The sequence below is a fragment of the Leptonotus elevatus genome, chromosome 10, assembly GCF_054856555.1.
Source record: "Leptonotus elevatus isolate MCC_2025b chromosome 10, RoL_Lele_1.0, whole genome shotgun sequence".
Classification (NCBI taxonomy): domain Eukaryota; kingdom Metazoa; phylum Chordata; class Actinopteri; order Syngnathiformes; family Syngnathidae; genus Leptonotus; species Leptonotus elevatus.
In genome coordinates this window covers 6,516,898-6,542,459 of record NC_141248.1, presented here as the reverse complement: position 1 = coordinate 6,542,459, position 25,562 = coordinate 6,516,898, and the positions used below count along the sequence as shown (strand labels likewise).

General features: G+C 38.9%; 1 protein-coding gene across 1 annotated transcript in view; it reads right to left on the bottom strand.

Moving 5' to 3' along the window:
* The window catches only part of suclg2 (succinate-CoA ligase GDP-forming subunit beta), a 78,702-nt gene extending 56,329 nt beyond the window's left edge, over positions 1–22,373 (bottom strand). The window contains exons 1-2 of the mRNA XM_086088115.1: positions 22,266–22,373; positions 3,065–3,212 (exon numbers count right to left, since the gene is read on the bottom strand). Of these exons, the coding sequence (XP_085944241.1) occupies positions 3,065–3,212; positions 22,266–22,349 (232 nt within the window). The 5' untranslated portion in view covers positions 22,350–22,373. The remainder of the gene's footprint in view (positions 1–3,064; positions 3,213–22,265) is intronic.
* Positions 22,374–25,562: the final 3,189 nt, after the last annotated feature.

Sequence of the window (25,562 nt, the reverse complement as noted above, 5' to 3'; positions counted from 1 at the left end):
AGGACAACACTGTCTCCATCTGCTGCACAGTTACACACAAAGGCACAACACGCACACTAACACACGATGCACAAAGCTATAAGAGGGTTGTCTTATCCCTCAGCATTTCTGACAAAGACGGTCGCAAAAGGGCTGTGGTTAAGCCAACTCTACTGAGCACTAAATGCTACTGTCAGCATTTTTCACCAGAGGCACTGCCTTATTTTCTGAAACGAAAAGATGAAAGTAATTTGAAAAAGGCGCTTGAAGTGTTAAGGAGCACAAGGTGACTTCAGAGGGAACAGTTGGAGCAACAAAAGGATGGTTTATTGACTGATACGAGGTCCAGTCAACTATATGCCTTACTTTCACCATATTTGATTGGCGTATATTTATATTCCGCTTAGGTTCGGCGTACACTGTATGAATTAAGCCCGTTTGAAGCCTTATTACTGCGATTGGCTGGCAAAATTCAGTTCAGGATGTACCACGCCTACTGCCTGAAGCCAGCTGGGATAGGCTCCAGTACCCCTGCGGCCACTGTGAGGAATAAGCGGTTCAGAAAATGGATGGATGCATGGATGGATGGATAGGTGAAGCCTTATTAGTTTGAATTGGCGCGTTCTGGTCGCCTGCCGTAAATTGTGTAGTGTACACTGATACAGCAAAGCAGAGTTATGACTACATTTCACAAAATATGAGCACTTTTTTGTTCTACTCACGCTTACTTTGACGGCATACCACATCCTTTTAAACTCTCAGTAACTCTAACCATTTAGAGCTACATTGATTGTCATTTGTTGTGTGGTCTCAAAAGAACTGATCTTGCTTCCTCCACACTTTTGTGATTTTTTAAATTCATTGTTATATTTGTTTAACACTTAACAATAAGTATTTTTACTGATTATTGATGGCCTGATACAGTGTTGTTTTTGTCAATGGAAAAAAGGATTTCATTGACACCATCATTGATGGTGACGAGCAAAACACAGCTCTTGACTAGATCATGACAAGACGTGTACGAGTTTATATTGACGAGACGCCAAGATTAGACGAAATAGAGATGAAAATAGTGTGTGGCCTGTCTATCTATCTATCCATCTTCCAATTGACTGGACTGTAAAGAGATTGATCGATCGAGTAGAGTCAATTGGAAAAAAAATTGCTTTTTATGTGTTTTGTTGGATAGGTGTGTCCTATTTCATTGATTAATCAAACAATAAATAGTGCTGATTTTCTACACAAAATTAGGTTTTGCATGCGAAAACGACAATTATACTATTTAGAGGGTAAAACTGCTGTCAGAGCCATTCAACAAACACTGGCTATATAGTCAGTATAATCATTTGAATTCCTTAAAGAAGAAAAAATTAATGACTTGAGGACATAGTAACAGAGTATGTTGAAGATAGACCACTGAACACAACGCCTTAAATTAACAGTGCTGCAACAGTGTCAAACTGTTTCACTAGCTGCGGCTTACTGTAGCGCTTTTCTCGTCTTTTTAGCTCGTTGATTTTTATATTTTTTAATCTCTGTTTTCATTCTGTTTTATGGACATGGACGCACAGTTTGTACTGGGTAAGATCCATGCCTCCTTTGTTTATAGTCGGGAACAAAACAGCATAAATCGACATTCTCTGTGCGCCAAGTTGAGCAACAGAATGTGGTGTCGTGCCGGGACAAAACGTCAAGCAAGGAGGAGAAGATATCAACCTGTCCTCCCCTATTTTATCATGGGGAACGTTAGATCTATTCCCAATTAGATGAAGCATGAGAGGGACTTTCGGGAGGAAAGCCTGCTGCTCTTTCCAGAAACGTATCAAACAGCACTATCACCGGACTGGTCGTTTTATGAGGCACTGCATGAACCTTTTTTCCCTTTACACTTTGCACAGGTTCATAAATATTTGTTAACATGCTTATTAATGAGCACATTAAATGGGTGCATTTTCCGTCTGCTCCTTGGATGCTAGAACTGTGCAAAATTTCTGAAGTGTTTCGGTACCACACTTTCTAACCACAATCCTGGATCCACAGAGCAGTAGCTGGAGAAGGGACCAACAACAAAAAACACCCTAAAGATGGTGATATACGTGTCTGGTAATGTGGTGAGTGGGCAGAGACAAAAAAACAGAGAAGTTGGTAGATGCATGTTTGTGTGAGTGCATACAAATTGTTTTGGGTTTTGTTGGATTTTAGTCAAATGTATTTGTCAAACTATTGTGATAAAATAATTCAACTACCTTGTCACTTTTCAGCATGGCATGGCATAAGCATGCAGGGGGAATGACCCAAATTGCAACAAGGGTTAAAATAAATTAGATAAAGAAGGGGGAAAAAAAACTGAACATGAGGCTTTAAAAAATAAAATAAAAATAAAAAAATCAGTTGAGTGCCATGATGAAGAAACAACAACAAAACAGATGCATTAGCAGAAATTTGGAAGACATGATTAATCTTGATAAAACTTCATCTCTTATTAATCACAACGTCTTGCAGCACAGCCAAAGAGCATGCAATGTAAATAAGAGTGCCGCTGTATTATACAGTAGAGTTTCAATGTGTACAGTAAGATTACATAGCATTTTACAGCCGTGACGAAATACATATCTTCATCTTAAGCGACACACATTATTTTAAGATACATGTATTTTTCCTGTCCTGAGGCAGGATTAACAGCAGCAAAAAAAAAGAAGATAATTTTGCCTGTGATAAGACATTTTGGGGGTGAAGAATGATATAATTTTTTTTGCATTTGTTGATAAATACATCAGATCTAAGAAATACATACGGGAAAAAAAAGGTGGTGGGGATGTGGGGCAGAGTATAATGACATTAAGTTGGGTAGGCAGTTTTAAACAAGTTGTGTTTGAAATTACATTTAGTTAGACATTTGAACAGATGCTTTTTAATAGAATATAATAGAATCTACAGAAAATATTAAAGTATAAATGCAACATTTAATACAAATATAAGTATTTTGTAAATGCAGACATAGTCATAAAGCAGCAATCTAGTACCCGATCACTTTGATTTCCAGTCCTACATAATGTGTGTGTGCACGTGTGTTTCTTCTACTCACCGAGTCTCTTTGCAGCCTCCAAGGCCTCAGAGGCCGTGTCGGCTACAAAGAAGCGTTGAACAGCCACGCCACACTCTTGCATCAACTTTTTGCTCTGGTATTCTTGAAGATTGAGCCATCTTTTAGGGCTCAACCAGTTGCAATGAAGCTGGTAAAGGAAAACAAGATGTCAGGATGAGACAGTGAGCTTAAGCCTAATGTAGTTAAAATAGTCCAAATACAGTCTCAAATCTACACAATATCGAATGGGAACATTTCTCCTCTTGTGTGTTAGAAAAGGTCTATCATAATACACGTGTCTTACTGAGATTTGCACAGTCTACATCCTCTCTCGACTCCCTGACTCTGTCTTGTCTGCTACCTCCAAACATCTCTCGTTCTCCTTTTCCAGTAATGAGGCGCTAAGTCAGGTTGAGTACCAGGACAGCTCTTGAGCTATTTGCACCATCAGCAGACACAGGCCCTGCTCCGACTGCTGTTGCTATTAAAAAGAGATTGAATTTTAAATGTGATGGAGAGACAAAGGCATGTTGGAGTCAAGATTCCCTATAGTGCTGCTGTGTGTGAATGGAAACAAGGAATGTAAGCTAAGTCCTGGCAAATATGTAATTGACTCTCCACTATGTGTAGCTCTTCATCAATTAAAATTAAATCATTTATAGCGAGATTCAAGTGACAAAATAAACATGGATTTATTAACAGGCCAAAATCTGTCAGGTTATATATAACCACACTTTCTCAACCCTCATACTAAACACTAATGTTCCACAGGGCTGTGTACTGAGCCCCCCCATTACCTTTTGGCCATTTTTTTTGGTTTTGTTTTGTCTTGCATTTTTAGCGCGCCTGGCATGTTTCTATCAGCATTGTCAAGTTTGCAGAAGACAACAATAAGTGCCCTCATCAGCATCAACACGTTACATAATATACCAAATATACCTGAGAAAAATAAAATACATCTGAAAATACAATTGAGCCTGTTGCTGATCCCAACACGTTATTACGACATAAACAACAGCCTAGGTTTGCACAACTCTGGCCAAAATGATAACCTTTTTCTTTTCTTTTTTTGTAACAATATTAGAATAAATTGCACACTGCAGACAGGTAATATAGCAATACTGAAAGGCATGTATTCCCAATCTGCACAAAATGAGTTAATTAATAAAGCTCAATATCGCAACCTTTTTCCTTTTACTCTTAATTTAAGTGTGTGTGTGTGTGTGTGTGTACTCCATGCATATGCTGCACCACACTGCCCCTAAGATGTCAACGCATAGACAGAAGGAGCAATTTTCAAGGATTAAAAAAATATATATTATTGTAACATACCCACATTTCCACATGATATGGCACGAAATATGATGCCCGATGTGCCAGAAAATAAAAATAGAACAACTAAATAAGACAGAATAAATATGATAAATACATAAGGGAGATGCTTATTCATGGTTTGACTGTGCGCAAAGATGCAATTCAGCAAAGGTATGGATGCAGCATAATAAAAATGCAAGAGGTCTGCATTGCACATATTTACAAGGACATTTTGTTAAAAAACAACAACAATAACAACAATATAAACAAATAGTGTCCAAGAATAAAGAGTTGAATGTGTAAGGCTGAATAGGCATAGAGGGGTTGATGAATTATATCAGTGTAATGTTTACACAACCTTGTTTATTTATACACCACCTAAAGTTGATAAACAAGAAAAAAACATCTACTGCCAGGAAAATCATCCACAACAAGAATGTTTCCATGGCTGCATGTGTAACTGGAGATGTATTTTCTTTGCCAGCCAGAATTACAAAATGAGGGAACATTGACAGGCATGACCTGATGCTGATGGACATAGACTCAGATGTCACTGAATAAAATGCACTGTGAACAAAAGAAACAGGACACACTTCATCAATCATATGGATTTGGCCAACATTGCCTGTTGCGTCAAAGCTCAGTATGGTGCCAAAAATGGGTTGCTCTCTCCAACAGCAAAACAATCCATGCAGCACTGATCACAAAAAAAAGGCAGCTGCAACTGACTTGGTCAATTAGATGTACAGTATGCGGGTATTTGTGAACTTGTTCTGCTGTAAAAGATTTGTTAATGTGATAATGGCGGCTTAAAAAATTGGATTTACAAATATTATACTGTAGTTTTAGAAAAATCACTATTTTGAAATAAATAGAACTATGTATCGAATTCTCTTTTATTGGAGAATGGAAAGATATACCATAGAAGGAAATGGCATATTTACAGTACTAACAATTTTTTGTAAAATGACAAAAAAGTTGTTGCATCATACGCTCTAGAACTGAGCTGTTCCATACCGAATTGAATTGTAATCCCACTGAGTCGAAATGAATCGAATCATTTTACTTTCAATTTGAACCATTCTTGAATTGTCTGCACTCCATGTATCGAATTGTCTTTTGTGGAGAGATGCACACCTCTAATATGCAGTTATACTTGATTATAGACGGTTGTGTGTGTAATATTTTCACTAAGCTTTGTATATATATATATACACATACATATATACACATACATATATACACATACATATATGCAGTGGAGTGGCATCCCTTTGGTGTACTACGGAACAAGTTTTAAATGTCAGATCAATTTAGTCATGCATCTAATGAACTTTTGTCAAACGATATTTGTCTTTCACAGCTACATTCCCTAACAGACATCATGTTTGGCAGTTGATGATTCCCAGAAATAGCAGAGAACAGAAAATATGAGCTTGTGGAACCCATGTTTTGTAGTATACCATGGCACTAGGGGACAAGTCTGTCTCCAAATATTCGGAGACAACTTGGGGAAGGACCTTTTCTGTTTAAGCAAGACTGTAAAGAAATGTTTAAATGAGTTTGGTGTGGAAGAATTTCATTCTCGTACAATTATTTTAATGAAAGTGGGATGGATCAAGAACCTGTAAGTAAGACTTCAGATACAAACAGTTTCAAGAATTTCTACTCACTTAAAAAAAAAACAATAATAAAAAAAAAAAAAAACATTGCCTTGTTCTCCCTGTGCCTGCATTGGTTTTCTCTGAGCACTCCGATTTCCGGTTCCCACATTCCAAAAAAACATAAGCGAGAGTTTGAGTGAAGACTGAATTGTCCATAGTTGTGAGTGTGAATGATTGTTTGTCAGTAATTGCCCTGCGACCAGTTCAGCCTCTTGGCCAAAATATCAGCTGCGATAGGTTCCAGCGCACCACAACCTTTGTAAGGACAAAGAATGGAAGGATGGATGTACAGTGTTCCTTCACTTTTCCCGGGTAATATGTTCCACGCCTGTGATAGGTGAATTTCCGAGAAGTAGAAGTAATATTTTTTTCTTTTCGGGGGCCAAGTTATGCATCTACAGAGCCAACCCTTCTAAGCACTTAATAAGAAAAGGAGCTGTACTGCACAGTACACTTGTGTTGCCTTTTTGTTTTTCCTATATAAGTTCATGGCTTTAAATAATAAGGTTAAACATATTATGTATTTGTCATTAAAAAAGGTTGACTAATTGTTTGGATGGATAAATACCAATTTTATTTAAAGCGAAGGTATTATCACTAAACATACTTTCGGTTTCCGATGGCGTATTTCCGTTTTTTGCCGTAAGCTTCTTATTATTATACTTCATGCATATGAATGTGAATATTAACTCATTGACTCCCAGCCATTTTCAATGAAGCAACCCCCTTCTCTCCCGGCTGTTTTACAAGATTTTGACTGATTTTGCAAGGAACACAGAATATTGTGTTCCATTGCTATAAAAACATGGAACCTACTAAAAGAAAGATTAGAGTCTCTTCTTTCATCAGAAAAAACAACAACTATATTTCTATCTGTTTCCATTTTGCAGCAATATAATAATTCTTGTAATTCATAATTCTTGTAGGAGATGCTCATATAGTGTTGTTTCCGAAAGACGGACGCCCACTCTTGTTACAATTACTTTAAAAACATCTATTTCCCCTCATTGGCCGGGATTGGGCATTTAGTGTTTTGTGTGTGTGTGTGGGGGGGGCGGGGGGGTGCGCGTGTGTGCGCGTGTGCGTGCTTACAACTCGTGTATTCTGCGTACGGATAGAATGGATTTGAACAACGACATGCGCCGTATGTCGCTGTATATGGTGACAACATGTGGAAATTTGTGTCAGGTCTGAAAGTAATTCATAAAGGATTGGTGATAGCGAGGATCAGAATGCAGGACAGGACGAGTTGCCGAGGCAAAGGTACAGTACTTGAATCAGTTTCCAATTAGGAGCCTAACAACGCAAAGCCAACGTGTACGTGATCGGATTTTTTTTTTTATTCCTATTTCGAGAGCTTCTCAAAACCACAGAGTCAGTGGCTTTGACAAGCAGTGGCTCAATCAATTTACCTATCTCAGGCATACTGAGGAAGACATACACTGTTATTTATGCCACAAGCACTGTGCCCCAACACAGAAAGTAATTGACAATTCTGAATATCCGGGCATTTCTGATGTTTCCGCAATGCTTCCTTCCTGAACACAAACAACAAATTGTATTGCTTTTGCCTGTGGCTAATATACAAACCAGGCAGATTGTTATAGTAGTCAAGCGACATTTCATCACATTTTGAAATCAAAATGAACCCCACAAATCAGATTACAATGATCCAAAGTCCAATGCTTTTCAATAGACGGAGAGGGTAATTTCACTGAGTAAGACCACCATTTTGACTTGTGACGTAATATTGTAATTGTCAATTGCTGCCTCCCTAGTGAGACAGTCATCAACCAACTACAGGCTGGGCAGTGGACACATTAAAAAGACATGAGTTGACGGCCATTCACAAAGCAGCAGAAGGAGAGAGGAGAAGTATATTAAAGATGGTAGTACCTAAAAAACACTCAATTAATGAAGTTACAAAAAACAAAATAATATAGTTTAGATAGAAATAACTAGATAATTGAATGATAGCTGGATAGATAAGTGGCTGGATGTGCATTTGTCAGCTTGGTATGTGCCCAAAAAACAATGATAGTACTGTACTGTATAATTATTAAATTATAGTGAATATGTACACTGGCTGTCTGCCTTGTTAACAACATGGACAGATGGCAAAATCCTTTTTATGATCAGCAAAGCTTCTCATTTTGCCACCATTACAGCTGTGCTAAGAGAGATTGAGAGCAGCTGCACCATGATCGTGCATCAGCATTGCACAGGATATATGACTAGTATACCAGATAAAAGTGTAATTACTAATTTTTCATATCGGTGTTGAGTAATTAGACGTTCAGAAAATGTTTTCAATAATGCAAACGCTGCGGGCCAACAGTTCACTCAGTCTATGCATTCTACCCAAATTTCAATGTAAATATTCAACTTCCTACAGTGTTATAGTTAGTAAATTTACTTTTCAAAAATCTCTAATTTCACAGTTATGGGGAGAGTTGTTCAATATAATGATATACAGTTAACAGTAGTGTAGATATGAATTAAAATGTCTATTACATGATATGATATATCATAAAAACTGTAATTTTTTTCAAATGTGAGATCTATCTATACATCTATCCATCCATCTATCTATCTTTTACTATAGAGCAGGCAGAATGGGTGACTGATCAACATAGATGTACCATTTTTCTTAGCTTAGAGCTGGTGATTAAAAGAAAAAAAACTCCGCTGGTAGGCAGAAGCTCCTCAAACTCTGTGTTAGGATGTGTTTGAAGCCATTTTACCACTGAGGAAGATAAGACTATGTCATCAACACGCATTATCACAGTCTGTGGAGTGGGTCATTCCTGGTTAATTCATACAAATTCCCAGAACCTCCCCAGTGACACCTCTTCAATGTACCTGATTTTTACTACATTGAGATGCCAAAAGAAATAATCTGAAATTTGAGCCTCCTAGCTCAAACGGTTTTTGAGTTATAGTCCTTCAAAGTTTGGTTGTCACGCCCACTTTTGAGATCCGGGAATTGCAAAATACATTTTGGACCATATTGGAGGCCCACATTTTTTGTTTTAAGGTAGGTACGGACCTGGAAATTGCTATATCTATGTATTCTGGTCCTGTCTATCTAGACTCTGCACTTACAAAGAGCATAGGTATATTATTTTTAGAGATATTAAGCCTTTAAAAGACGATCTTTTAAACACAATAGTGTACATTTTTTGACATTTTGGGGGGTCCATATCTTGTAAATGTTTTGTGTTGGTGGGGTTTCAATTAATTTATTATCATTTTTGGGGACCCTACTAAGTATTTAGTGAGTTTAAATGCACTTAGGCCTTAGATGGGGGCACATGAGGGCTCCAAATATGGCAAAGGGACTAAATGATCATTTGGACCCCCTACTTCAGGCCACTGATTGTCTGTGTGGCCATGTTGGCACATGATGTTCGGAATTAGATTTTCACTTGGAAATAAGCCTTTGCATATGGTACTATTATGGCATATTTTCTGAAAAATCCAAAGTCCGGAAAGTAGGTCAAGTGTTGTGTTAACTGTAATTTCATGTTTCTGGCAGTAAAACAGACCCACATGATTAAATACCCATTAAAACAAAGATAATATCAATGTAAAACTTTATTCCATTCAACATGTATATTAACCCTTTGTACACTATACACAATACCGGAAGTACATATTACACTAGGCTTACTATCCCACGGTTTCCCCCAGCATTTTATAAGCCTGGAGGAAACGTTTTCTTCTGCAATTCCCGGATCCCGGAAGTGGGTGTGACACCCAAACTTTGAAGGAGCATAACTCAAAAAACATTTGTTGTAGGAGGCTCAAGCTTCGATTTCTCTTTTGACATCAGCAGGCACAGATGGAATAAAAAACTGGTAAATTGAATAAGTGTCACTGGACAGGCTGTGTGAATTGACACGTAATGACCCATTTTCAAAGTCAAAATTGATTGTCTACCGCATAAACTGTATATACCACAGAGCCCTACATTAAGAGTGAGTTAAGTTGTGATGTACTTTCTACTTTTACAGTCTGTCATAGAGCAAAGCAGATTTACGTGCCAAGCTGTTTTCACTGCTAACATTTTTTTCTGCGCTCAATAACTTCAACTTAATGATATACCCACATTTTCCCAGCCCTGCATGATTAGTTGGAAAACACGGGCAACAAAGGTGTCTCTCAGCCCTGAATATTTAACACAGAGGGGCGGAGAGCCCTCTGCTTGCAACAGCGCTTGCAGGATCTTCAAACAACGGGCAGCTTCTCGTTCTGTCTCAGCTGGAGAACACATTTACATTTCCTCCCCGCAAGGGACAAAGTTAGCTCTAACTAGATTTGAATACTGCTTTACCAAGGTTAATAGGCATTTCTGTAACTAGTGAGGTGCTTAAGGCTTTTCAATAATTAAAATGAGCATTAGGACATGTTGGAGGGTTCCAAAACTGAGAATTTGTTGTTTGTTGTAACAATCAGGGTTCCAAAACGGAGAAGGTGATGTGTGGTGTGACAATCCCAACATATTGTCTGTCATAGTAAGGAAAATGTGTGTTTGACGCATCAGTTTGATGTCATTCATGTAACTTACTGTTGTTGATAAGATCATAAAACTGCAGTGCAAAAGATTATGTCGGGGCCAAGCCAATGGACACCAAGCATTTTTTTAAATGTTGCTGTGCGCTTTGCATTCTGTAACAGAGCTTGCCTTAGGGGATTCCATAAGACATTATATTAAAGTTATGGAACATTTTATTAAAGTCAAGGATACCTTACTTGCCTTTATCAGAGGAGGATAATTTATCAGTCAGACAGTGTCATTTTTGGGCAATAAATCTAGTGATGGCAGTGTTACTACACAACTGGACACGTTGTTATACATCAATATGTCTACTGCCTGAGGCATTAAAAAGAATGACGATTCAGAAAGTAATATATTTTCACCAGACCACAAGCACTTGCAAAGTCCCATGAAGATACTTAAGTTGTATTTGAGACTATAACATGAGGTTCGCAAATTCTGGCTCAACATTTTGCCTCTCAAATGTTTGTATTAAAAAGCAACAAAACTAGTGCTGCTGTCCCACCTAAAGGAGACTGACTGCTTTTTGCCCCTATTCCTAATGACCAAGTGATTTAAATGCTGACAGAGCATACTGTAGTTGGATCGATTTTATAAGAACTATTTTCATACAATATTTACACAACAGTTTTGTAGTTTTATCTTGGTCTGTTATCTTTTCTGAAGTATGGCACCTTTGAATAAGACTAGGCACATAGATCCAAGCTTATTAACTATGCTAATTACCTAAATACCTGTAGAGACACAACAGTAAGACTTTTTATTCTTAAGCCTGTCTGCTGGAGATTAGACCTACCCTGCCAGGACGCAAATCTACCCGATCTAAATCCAGGAAGCCATGCTCTAATGCTCCTGCCTCTGCTCATCTGTACTATTTACAGGTTATCACAGACAGATGCTCTTTCTCTATACCCTAATGGTTTGGTGGTGGCTTTCGTTTTCAACAGGCAAGGACACAGAACAATAAGTTAAAAGGTGAAGAAGGAAAGGAAAACTGTTATATGCAATGACAAACATTGTATAGTAAGGATAGATTACATTCCCTAGTTTTTCATAGCGCATACAAGAAAAAAACTGTATATAGGACATTTGAATTATATTGTACTGAACTTCTTCAATTTCAATGAAAAGACAACAGAAGCTACGTTGTTAGGTCACAGTGGCTTTTGTATATTACAGCCTATTGAATTAGGACCCCTGGCGTCTCATCTAAAGCCAACAGTCTCAAACTTCAATCCATCCAATCATCCATCCATCAGTCCATTTTCTACCGCCGATCCGGGGTTGGGTCGCAGGGCCAGCAGCTTTAGCAGGGAAGCACAGACCTCCCTCTCCCCAACCACTTCTTCCAAATATTCTGGTAATCTCTCTAGCGAGTCCCGAGTCATCCCTGGGCATCTTTCCGGTGTGACGGTGTGACGTGTCCAGAGCCACCTCAGCTGGATCCTCTCAACGTGGAGGAGCAGCAGCTCGACTCTTGAGTCCCTCCCGGGCTTCTCACCTGATCTCAAAGGGAGAGCCCGGACACCCTGTGGAGGAAACTCACTTCGCCCGCTTGAACCCAGGATCTTGTTCTTTGTCACGAGTCGAACAACAGCTCATGGCCATAGGTGAGAGTAGGAACGTAGATCGACCGGTCAATCGTGATCTGCTCAGTGCCTTCTTCACCACAACAGACCGATACAGAGTCCGCGTCTGCGCCAATCCACCTGTCGATCTCCCGCACCAGCCTGATTTAACCCGTGAACAGGACCCTAAGATACTTGATCTCCTCCACTTAGGTCAGTATCCCCGAGAGGGCACGCCACCCCATTCTGACTGAGGACCATGGTCTCAGATTTGGAGGTGCTGATTTGCATTTCTTCACACTCGGCTGTGAACCACTCCAGTGTCCAGTCTCAAACCTGTGTTTTAAAATGGACTCTGATTTTAGAATTTGACCAGCAAATTAAATCCAGCTTCTTCTTCTTTTTAATCTTAAGCAGCTGGCTAACGTAAAACCTTTCTTTTCACATTTCCTAATTTGGAAGTTGGTTATCTTAATGGTCATTTATCTGTTATGCAAGTTATTTCATCACGGAACTAACTACAGGTTATGCTGTTTTAAGAGTAGTAAGGAAGAAACCAAAACAATTTTCTTTGATAACGGGTAATCACATTGAATCACAGCGCTTTGCATTGTTACAAAATAGAATCGTGAGATGACGAAACATTACCATTAACAGAAAAATACAAATATAATCTATATCTATGGGTCATTATTCAGATCCTAGTAAATGGATATTATCCTTTTTGACTCACTGGTGCAACTAATGGTCTTTGTACAGGCTTGGGTAACGGAATACATGTACTAGCGTTACGTAATCAGAATTTAAAAAATTGTTTTAACTGTATTCCGTTACAGTACAGACAAAAAACATGGAATTAGATTACAGGTACATTTATTAAAAATGGGGATTACTTCGAGGGATTACAATTTCTACTCTGAGAGAGTGTAAGAGAGAGCGAGGGCGAGGGCGAGGGCGAGAGAGAGAGCGAGAGAGCGAGAGAGCGAGAGCGAGAGCGAGAGCGAGAGCGAGAGCGAGAGAGAGAGAGAGAGAGAGAGAGAGAGAGAGAGAGAGAGCGAGAGAGAGAGAGAGAGAGAGACACACACACACACACAGACAGAGCGAGGGACTGTTGCTACTGGGGTTGTACATGTCGGGGAGGTGGGGAATTGACTTGTCGTGTCCTCCACACGCGGGCAGTTTAAAAAAGCTTCACGGCGACCGGTATTCACCGTTTGAAATTTACTCGGCTTGCTGAAGGACCGAAAGTTTTTGCGCTGAGAGTCCAGCGGCATGCTACGCGCTGCAGCTTCTTGCTAACCCGCTAGCTTACAACCATAATGTGAGTTACACCTTCCAAACAAATCTTCGTCCTACCAATTCACTATTTAAACATCATACACAATATATACACTGCTAAACTTGTGACTGGGATAAAAGTAAATTTTGCAGTTGATGTCACGCATCATCATCCTCATTATTAGTGCGTACATGTGGGTGAAATGTAACCTTGCCAGCAAGATTAATTCTCGCGGTATTTGTGAGTTCACAAACTCTGGAGAATACATCTTGAACCGCTCACGCAGATACGTTTGCAGACGATCTTTTTTCGATCGGACCAATCAGGCGTTGTTTAGGCAGGACGAAACCAATAAGCGCCGATGGCGGGGGGAAACAAACTACTTAAGTAGCTAACCGCCACCACAGTGTGAACGTGTGAGTGCATGAATAATGTATCCATTTCATTGTAAAGCGTCTTTGAATGTCGAGAAAAGAGCTATATAAATCTGATGCATTATTGTCATTATACTGTGAAGAACTCCCTCGAGTAAATCTCAATTATCAATCTGGCTGGCGAGGTTAGGTGAAATGAGCTACCATGGGGAAAAGTATAAACGCAAGCAAAGCTTTACTTTACCTTATTGGTTTACTATCTATCCATCTATCCATCCATCCATCCGTCCATCCATCCATCCGTCCATCCATCCATCCATCCATCCATCCATCCATCCATCCGTCCATCCATCCATCCAAACTGTGAGTTGTTTTCAGTGACAGTTTGAAAACAGCATATGTATCTATAGCTTACATGCTTTTTAATGGATGTCAATTACACAAGGATTTTTGCTACTGTATTTGCTGCCCGGGTCCCCATCACCCGCAAATAGCAGGGTCACATTGTATAGAATTATATATTGTGGTGATATTTATTTATTTTTGTCTTCATGAGCATACTCGGTATTGGAGTATTCCAAAAGTAATCCAAAGTAATCAAGTTACATTACATTTTTTTAGCAGGTAACTTGTAACTGTAACGGAATACATAAAAGTAACTCTTCCAACCCTATCAACGAATATACAAACCCACTTCCAAAAAAAGTGGGACACTATACAAATTGTGAATAAAAACTGAATGCAATTATGTGCCAAATTTCAAAATTTTGTTCAGAATATTACATAGATGACAGGTCAAAAGTTTAAACTGAGAAAATGTATCATTTTAAGGGAAAAATATGTGATTGTAAATTTCATGGTGCCAACAAATCTCAAAAAAGTTGGGACAGGTAGCAATAAGAGGCTGGAAACGTCAATTGCACTTGAAGAAGACCAGTTACCACTAATGAGGTCCATTGGCAACTTGATTGGAGTATAAAAAGAGCTTCTCGGAGTGGCAGTGTCTCTCAGAAGCGAATATGGGTAGAGAATCACCAATTCCTCCAATGTTGCGCAGAAAGATAGCGGAGAAATATCAGAAAGGTGTTTACCAGTGAAAAATTGCAAAAAGCTTGAAGTCATCATCATCTACAGTGCATAACATCATCCAATGATTCAGATAATCTGGAACAATCTCTGTGTGTAAGGGTCAAGGCCGAAAAATCATACTGGATGCCCATGATCTCCGGGCCCTTAAACGGCACTGCACCGCAAACAGGAATGCTTACTGTAAGGGAAATCACAGAAAGGGCTCAGTAATACTTCCAGAAAACATTGTGGGTGAACACAATCCACCGTGCTAGCCACTGTTGCCAGATGAAACTCGACAGTACGAAGAAGAAGCAATTTCTAAAGCAGACCAAGAAGCGTTTCTCTGGGCCAGGGGTTATTTAAAATGGAGTGTGGCAAAGTGGAAACCTGTTTTGTGGTCAGAAGAATCACAATTTGAAGTTCTTTGTGGAAAACTGGGGCGCTATATCATACTGACTAAAGAGGACAAGGACAACCCAAGTTGTTATCAACACTCAGTTTATAAGCCTGCATCTGTGATGGTATAGGGTTGCATGTGCGTGTGGCATGGGCAGCTTCCACATCTGGAAAGGCATCGTCAATGCAGAAACGTATATTCAGATTGGAGAACAACATATGCTCCCATCCAGGCATCATCACTTTACAACATCATGGCTGCGTAGGAAAAGGATCAGGGTATTGAAATGGCCGGCCTGCAGTCCACTTCTTTCACTTATAGAGCACATTTGGCGCATCATAAAGGAGAAGGTGCAACAAAGAAAACCAAAGACAGTTGAACAGTTAGACAAGAATGGGACAGCATTCCTATTTCTAAACTTGAGAAACTTGTCTCCTCAATCCCCAGACGTTTGCCTCACAGTGGTGAAAATGACTTTTTGGAGATTTGTTGACACCATGGAATTTAAAATGAACATAGTTTTCCCTTAAAATGATAAATTTTCTCAGTTTAAACTTTTGACCTGTTCTCTATGTTCTATTCTGAATAAAATATAAAAATTTGGCACTTTCACATAATTGCATTCAGTTTTTATTCACAATTTGTATAGTGTCCCAACTTTTTGGGAATTGGGTTTTTATAATGCTTTTAGGTTTTATTCAGTAAAAAGCATATAATACAGCGGTTTGAGATTTTACTAAGATCTAATATATAGCGATGCAAAAAGAATAAAATACACATAAAGGAACATCAGCCATCAACACTAATTTATTTAATTGGATAAATTTGAGTTCGATGATTTTCTGTTTAGCACATTAATGCCCCATAAGGCATACAATTGCTACATGACTGACTTTAAGTGGAAATATGCAAATGATTAACTCTTGTTAGTTTATGGGGAAAATCCGCATCAACCCTGGATCTTTGCCTCCATTTTATTTTATGTATCACCTCTCTAACAGCTAACTTCAACACAACCTATATTCATTACCAGGCTTGGGAAGTAACGGAATACATGTACCACCGTTACACAAACAGATTCCCCCCAAAATTTAACTGTATTCCGTTACAGTTACAGGAAAAAAACAAGTTATCAGATTAGAGGTACATTTATTTAAAAAAGGGGATTACAATTCCTACAATGAAAGACGGCGAGAGAGAGAGAGAGAGAGAGAGAGAGAGAGAGAGAGAGAGAGAGAGAGAGAGAGAGAGAGAGAGAGAGAGAGACGGGGCGAGAGAGAGAGACAGAGTGCAAGAGGGCGAGAGTGAGAGAGAGAGAGAGAGAGCGCTCATGTGCGAGAGCGACCGCTGCTTCTGGAGCTAGTGTACATGTCGGGATGATGGGGACAAACTGACTAGTCGTGTCCTCCACAGGCGGGCAGTTTGAAAAAGCTACAACCATAATGTGAGTTAAAACTTCCAAACAAATCTTCCTCTCACCAATTTACTATTTAAACATCATGCACAATATATACACGGCCAAACTTGTGATTGGGATAAATGTTCATTTTGCAGTTGATGTCACGCATTGTCATCCTCATTGGATGACTATCTAATCTGTCTTTCTGTCTGGCTGTGAGGTGTGGTTGCTTTCAGTTACAGTTCGAAAACAGCATACGGCCTTCAATCAATCAATCAATCAATAGCCTACATGCTTTTTAATTACACAAGGATTGTTGCTATTTGTAGGCTGCCCAGGTCCCCATCACCCGCAAATATCAGGGGCACATTGTATAGAATATATATTGTGGTGATTTTTATTTTCATTTTGTTTTCATGAGCATACTCGGTTGGAGTAATCCAAAAGTAATCCAGAGTAATCAAGTTACATTACTTTAATATTATGGTACTTCGATTACGTTACTAACTAAATTTTTTAGCAGTTGACTTGTAACTGTAACGGAATACATTTTAAAAGTAACCCACCCAACCCTGTTCATGAGTCATAAAAGGGAAGCAAACTGCCACCTCATGAGCAGAACAACGGTCGACCGCCAATGATTTTCATGTTTCTCGGTCCGTGTTATTTGAGGTCTGTGCTCATGGAGGTGGACACGATTAAATTCCCTTTAATTTCGTCCCACATGGTTTGCTAAATGGTCAGGGAAAATACAAGAGTTCATAATGTGAATGGGAACAAATCAATTACTTGGAATTAGTGAACTAGCAATCTGTTAATTTCTTGAGCATTTGAAAAAGCCCCTGTAGGAGCATTCTGGTTAATTAACTCTGCATCCATTTTTCATTACCAATTAGACAGTGTCATTTCAAAGGGGTTAAGGTCAATACATGACAAGTAATGAGAATGTTAATCTCATCAGACCTGGGGTAGACCAGTGTGTATAAATTAGCCTATGAGTTGCCTCTGAAAAACCAAACAATGCAACATCCAGGACAACGTGCAAAAGGGAATTAAACAGTGTTGTCACAATACCAATGTTCTGCTTTCGATACTATACCAGCATAAAATAAGCAGCACAGATACTGACACCGACATGATACCATGGCAGAAACCTAAAATATCACTAAATGCAGTGGAATAATAAAGCATAAAACATGGAACTTCAAATTCCTCGTATTTCAAGTAAGATTGGGCAGTGAATGACAAATAATATATAATTTAGTGTTTTCATTAGATTTTACACCATCTCTTGGATCGGCCAATATTTTGCAATCTATACACATTTTGTGATTGGCTGTAATCTCTTAATTCGCTATGCAAATAAGAGATTACAGCTGCAGTGTTACCCATATACACCTCAAATACCTGTTTATAAGCATCACCGTTTCACCGCTGACTGTTTTCTGCTCATCCGACCACCATTGCTTTTTGCTCCTGTTTGTTTTTTTTGTTTTTTTTTAGAACAATTGTGATGTAATTGTGATGTGTGCCATCTTTTGTTGACGCAAATGTTGGATGAGAGTATGCAGACTGCAGTCATATCCGATACATATCCGATTTATATCCACATACAGAAGAGGCCTGGCTCATATAAAACATTTAATTGTACTATTCACATTGGATGGGAAAAAAAAAAACAGACATGCATATTGAGGGGGTAAAAAATCTGAACTGATCTGCATTCCAAACACACCCAAATTTACCACAATCCTCAACACAGCAATCAATCACAGGGCGACTGACAATCATTTATGAGTGCATTCACACTGGAGAACTTTTTCTGTTTCAATCAACCTAATAAATGTACACTTGCAAACCCACACAGTAAGCCCCTAAATGGAGATTCGAAACCAGCACCTCTCACTTCTTTAACGCCTACTGATTCTTGTACATCCCTTTTTTTTTTCCCAGCTTGAATAGGTTTCACATTTCCAGTGACCGTGAACAGAACAAACTGTATAGAAAACAGACAAGCGGATGAATACGAGGATGACATTCAAGCCTACACTGTACATGCAGGGCTATAGTTTTCATCTTTAAATCATAAGCACCCCTAAGACCAAAGTACCCATCCTTGCTACAGCATATTACGGTGACATTTTGTGATCACTCTTTGAATGTCAAGACTCTTGCTGCAAGTCTGCTAAAAGCACAATTCTTTCATGGATGAGGTGTTACTTTATTCTCAGTCTAATTTGAATTGTGTGAGAGGTTTTAGTTGGGCGCTTTTACAGCAAAAATGCAGTGCCTTTGCAATACTCCTGGAAACAAAGAGCTAGTAGGAAGTGCTGTCGCATCAGAACTTTGGAAGAGCTTTGTACTGTAGTAGTTTTTACCTTTGGTAGCTGGCTACCTGCCTGAGCGTACTCTAATTTAACCTGCCAGAAGAAAAAAGGCAAAACAAAGGGGTTTTCCCTGTGTTTAAACTTCGGAGGCGGCCACCTCCAGCTAATTGTTGTGCCGCCTCCAGTCAGAACGACTGATATCGCTCAACACAGCGCATCATTTATTTCACAAATAAATTATGCTTAAATTGTGATAGAGGGGTTTCAAGCCCGTAGCCCACTGAGGAGTTTCCAAAGGCAGCGAATGTTAATTTCTCGTCAGGGTTCATTCAAGGTCGCAACGTTCGCTTAACTTTCTCTAAACGTCGCCAGACATTCGCCTAATGTATTAGTAGTTTTTCTTGTCGCAAGGACATTTTAAACAATTTGGTTCCGCAGATGCCTAAACTGTTTTACTGTATCTATTCTGTAGATGCTGAGACAGCCAGATTCCATCAATCTTACTTGAGACATACATGTTAATAGACACTCAAAAAAAAATAATCTGCTCTAAGCATTAAATTGTAATTGGGCACTTTAGATTTGGAGGGTAAATGCAGCCATCCAGATATTATGGCAGTCAGAGCACATTTGTGTGCATACATGCGTATGTTCAGTGAGGAGGTGTTTGGGTGGGTGGTTGTGCTGCATTCTTGTGTGGTATTAAGTACAGCAGCAGTTAGGTAGCAGGAGGGAGTCAGGTTGTCCCCAGAGTGCCGTTGACGATAATTACTGTCGAGAGAGTGTCTCTCGAGACAGTAAGCCAGCTGCCTGCCTGGCTCAATCCCTACCATATGCCACTTTCTCATTCAGGGCATACATCATCTAGTGTCAAGAACTCAACAGTATCAACATTTGACAGTCTGATATCACGAAAAATGAAACGATAAAGTGACAGAAATATGATGGCATTATAAACTGTCTCCAAAGGAACATGACTATAAAAGTCAGCAACGTCAAACCAATGTGAGCCTTATTACTGCTAAACACTTTCCATATATAAACAGCGGCGACAAACAGGTGCGCTGGCACTATGTCAACAGCATCATTATCTCCACTCACCGACTACTTTAAAGGTCCCCCCTTTTATCATGAAAAGTTTTTAAATCATACTTGATATCCTTTTATCAGGTTTGAAAGATAATTTGGGTTGGAAGTAGGGATGGGCAATAAATCAAATAAATTCAATATTGTCATTTCAAAAATCGAATCATTGAAAATTTGCTCAATCGTGAAATCGAATTGTGTCTTCTTAATTATTAAAAGCTGTTGTTTTTATGTTCTGTCACATCCAAATTTTTGTGCGCTTGTGAATTTTTGGGAATTGTAATTTTGCACGTGGCAGAATGCTGGATGTGTTGTTTACATGAGCTACCAACTACTTATTTGTGGCATTTAAGCACAGACTGTGAGTGCTGTTAAGCTTATCGGTATGTTAAAACTGATTTAGAGTCAGTAAACATTATTTTTGAATAAATGAAACCTTTAAATAAATGTTTGTTGGGTTTATTAGATTAAAATCATAATCGTCCTGAATGACTGAAAGAATCGAGATAAATTTTTTGGGCCATATCACGCAGCCCTAGTTGGAAGTTATATTACGCTATTTTCGTTGGTCAGATTCCACGCAGGAAGGCTAAAACCTGGATCGTATCCACAACCTCTGAACTGTAAAGCAGATGTGCTAACCAGTAGTTTACCATGCTGCCAGCCATTATCTACTTACGTTAAAAAAAAGTAGAGATGCCACCATTAATCGACAACTGATTGATTACACTAGCCACCATTTTTGTTTCTCAAAATTAGGGTTTGATACCACTTTTTTCAGACTGATACCAGTACGAGTACTCAACTCTTGAGTAGTCATAGATACCAAATACTGATACCACTAGTACATAAAATTCCCCCAAAAACAATGACCGGTAAGAAGTCATTTTAAAGACCTATATTCCCCAATATAGCATTTTTCCTTAAAATTACATGAAATTAACAGCAATTTTCTATTCTTCTAACTTCTAGTTCCTGAGGTGCTGCCAGTTTATCTACGTCATTGCCAAGGTGAGATGAAAGCGCTGTGCATTTGCGATCCAAAAATGATAATTTAACAGTTACTCTTTAGTATGCTAAGACTGACGATTAGACCTTGCAGAACTCACCAGTGCACGTGCCATGTGTTTGTGCAGATACATGCTCAACGATACTTTGACGTGGTCACAATGGCATGGGATTGAACCCACAACCTCTGGGTTGCAGGACGACCACTATCACAGAGCCATGCTGCTCAGCAGGGCATCAAAGGGTTACATCGGCACTAATACCCTTTTTTTTAATATATATATATCATCTGTCAGTTTTTTTATTTTATTCAAATACATTTGCAATGCATTTAAAACGTGTTTTTAAAAGTTTAGGTGTACTGTATTGTAATACATTTTAATGTACAGTATTTAAGGTGTATGGGAGGGGTTAAAGTACTATTTCAAAAATGTTTTTCATGCTATCTGTCTAGCACTGATTTTTCCCTGTTGTAAGTGGGTCTGGAACCTTTTCCCAGTGATAATGACTGCTTGGGGTTCACTTTAGTGTGTTGTAACTCTTGTCACATATAACTTGGGGGATTTTTGTTGCATTGTTTCTTTACTCGTCACTTTATACATTCCATGTAAAGAATGATACAGTTACCGAGTGCCATGTACAGACTACAAATCTAATCAGGATGAACGTGTTGTTCAAAGTACTAAAATCAGTCAACAATTGGTCAAAGTACAAAGTTTGACCTTTACACTGGTCTTATCAGAAAAGTCGGTGCTTTGGAGGCTTGAGGCTGTTCTCTGCTTCAAGCTTTAAGACAAAACGATTCCGCATAATTCATCACTTTAATATGACAAGGTCACTGAATGTGATGAATGCGCCTGCAATCTTTTATGGAGTGTCAGATGATAATACGTTTATTATGACCTGTCATCCTCATATATGTTCGTCGTGTAACGGGAATGACGTAACGCCAAGTTACAATTATTACAGGACAACAAAATCGTGATGTTATGTCAACAAATGACTGCTGTCAACTTTACCTTGCATGCCTCTCGTTATCAGACGCGCTAACATGCTAACAGAGTAGCAACGGAGCATATCACCGAGCAGACATTCATCGAATCTGACATATGAGCGCAGCCCTGCATACTGACGAGGAAGGAGAAGACAATACCTTCGGTTTGTTAAGAAGCAGGTGCTTTGACGTGGCTACTCTGAGTCCTCTCGTTGCAGCCTGGGCTGCCATGGATGCCGCCATGTTGATACGGAAATGCGAGTACAAGACGTCACGGTCACGTGCTCGTTTCCATGTCAACGAACACTCAAGGGCGGTGCTTGGAGAAAAGCACGCTCAAAACTGATTAAAGCATCATATAATTTGCTGGAGAAACATTTTCAAATAAAAAATCATTTACCATTTAAATTTAAAAGATATATTGGGATAGTAAGTTTATTTATATATATATATATATATATATATATATATATATATATATATATATATATATATATATATATATATATATATATATATATATTCAGACTACGAAGCGAACCGCACCGAGTGTGTTTGGAAGTGGACCAAGACCCTTAGGGTGTATTCAGACCTGCACTGTTTGGTCCGCTTTAAACGGACCAGAGTTCGTTTCCCATGCTGATCCGGACCTTTTGTGCAGGTCTGAATACACACAAACGAATCCTGGTGCGGACCAAACAAGCGAACCGAGACCCACTTTTTGAGGTGGTCTCGGTCCGCTTCCAAACGCACTCGGTGCGGTTTGCTTCGCAGTCTGAATAAAAACCACGGCTAATCTGCTCCAATTGCAGGACATATGCGTCTTTTTGGTCTTGACAAGCCACCGTAGCCAAGCATCGCAGGGGGAAATATTTTTAATATATAATATAATATAATATAATATAATATAATATAATATAATATAATATAATATAATATAATATAATATAATATAATATAATATAATAGATACACCCTAGTGTATTTTTAAGAATACATGCAACAAAAACAAACTTCCATCAAGCAAACAAGCCAAACAAGCTACCCATCCATCTACTTATCCTCACTAGGGGCGCGTGTGTGTGTTCGAGCCTTTACCAGCTGAGGCAAGAGGCAGGTTACACCATGAACTCGACAAACAACCATTCACATTCAGGATCACACCTGCGGATACAGAGTTTTCAATTAACATACCATACCTGTTTGTTTTTTGTTTAGTTGTTTTTTTAGACATAGCCTACGGGAGGAAACCGCAGCCCAGGGATATGATGACAAAGTGGCCATCATAAACAACTATGATTTACACAATTCTAACTAAAACCCAGACTGTTTCACTTAATGACATGGATAAACTAACTGCTAAGGTTACTTTAGCTAAAACAACATTGATTTTGCCTAATATTAGTCTCAAGGCTAAATAGCAGTTAGCACGGTGGGAGTCAGCTGCTACGTTTATGATGTTTGCGTACGTTTAGCCAACAGCTGAGACCAGTAGCTAGGTTATGAAATTATTAAATTTTGTTTTATATTATGGACTGAGCATGTTACTCAACAGATCATTTAATAATTTAGATACATTTGAATCTGATTTTGGATTTAAAAACAAAACAAAACAAAAAAAACAACCTCTGATCTGACAGTGTCGACACAGAAGTTTCAAGGGTCTATGATCTGAGTTGTAGGCAAAATCCACTTAGATGTATTAAAAAAGTCAATATTACATCCTTTCTGGATTGGTTGTATAAATTCATGAAAATGTCCGGTTTTCGTGCAGCAAATGGGAGGAGTAGTGTTACACCGACTGGCAGGGGTGTAGGGAAAAAAGAAAGGTAGGTTTTGTGTGTGTGTGTGTGTGTGTGTGTGTGTGTGTGTGTGTGTGTGGGGGTGTGTGTGTGTGTGTGTGTGTGTGTGTGTGTGTGTGTGTGTGTGCATGTGTTATTATTGTAATATATTAAAAATTGTTAATTTTTTAAAGGAAAAAGTAGGTTGTTTTACGTACATAACTTCCTTAGCGCTTAAGTACTGTCCTGACCTCAAACATCAACCCTGAGAATCAGCTCAAGTAATACACCACTGAGCTGCCACACTGAAGGGTGTGTGTGTGATCCTTGCTTTCCCAACTTTATATATTAAGAAAGAAGGAAAGAAAGAAAGAAAGAAAGAAAAAAGTCAATCACGGCAACAAAAAGGGTTGGGTTGACTACGCTGGGTTTTTATGTATGGATTTGTCAAGTAAGACTTCAAAATACAGAGGAGTCATATGTGAAAATACTAAAATACTTTGAGTAAACGTGAGTTAATTTAACCATCTCTCTGGAATTTAAAATATGGTCAGAGGTCACCCTAAATATTACCCTTACCCTTATTGTGTTATTCACTCATTAACACTAATGATAATCTCATCAAGTATTTTTTTAGTTACATAGGTTCCCCTGGGAAAAAAATCTAACTTAAAAAAAGGAAAGGGAAAAAAAGGAAAAAACAAGCTGTGAGTCACAAATTATTTTTGTTTGATTCTTTCTTTTCACAGGCATAAATTATATTTTGATTTTCCAGTGACATTTAGCTTTAAAGTCAGCTAGGACAAAACGACGCCATTGCGATATTATAAAATTAAGTAGATGGCGGTATAATATTTGCGCTATTTATAATGCACCAAAAGTTTGCTTGCAAAAACTTTGAATGACTGTCTGTGTTAATGACTTGTAATTGCAATAATTTCAGGGCGTCACATTGCTCACAGCTTGGTTCTTGGGCAACTACTGTGTTTTAATGCTTTATGTATGCACAGCGGCGTGCCACCTGTGTGTGAACCTGTGATATAATATCATTCATCCAGCCTGAAGGGATGTGTGTGTCATTGTCGGCATCAGAGCTGCCCAGAGTTAACTGCCAGATGCTATGGGGCTGTCATCATGGTGTCGCACCACTCATTGAGTATTTCTGTCTCCACCATCGGCACCCAGCTGCCGCCTGCTGAGAGCAACATAGTCCAAACAAGGTCGAAAAAAGGTCAGATTCTAGTCTCTGTGGCCCTTGTGCATAGTCTGCTTCAGACTGTGTGGGAAGTGTATTCTGGCCTGTGCTCTGTCTCCAACAAGCTGGAATGAGTCTCTCCCCCGAGAGGCGCTGTCATGGGTGGGAAATGTGAGGAGGAAGACACTTTCTCCAACCACTAAACAATGGCTGACACAGGGCTGCGAGGACATGTATAAGAGACAGATTTGGAGCAGCAAAGAAAACATCAATTATTTATCAATGGTTTGAGAGTATTATTATCAAATCATGCTGCGTGCAAGTGTTGGAAACATAACGGCTCTAGATAGAGTTGAACCCTACCTTCCTTCATGTCATATAAATTACACTCCTGGTATATGCTGAGCTCATTGGTATCAACATAAAGTACAGTACACTATAAATGTCAAACATGTTGTTATTAAGGCAACTCTTGTAGAA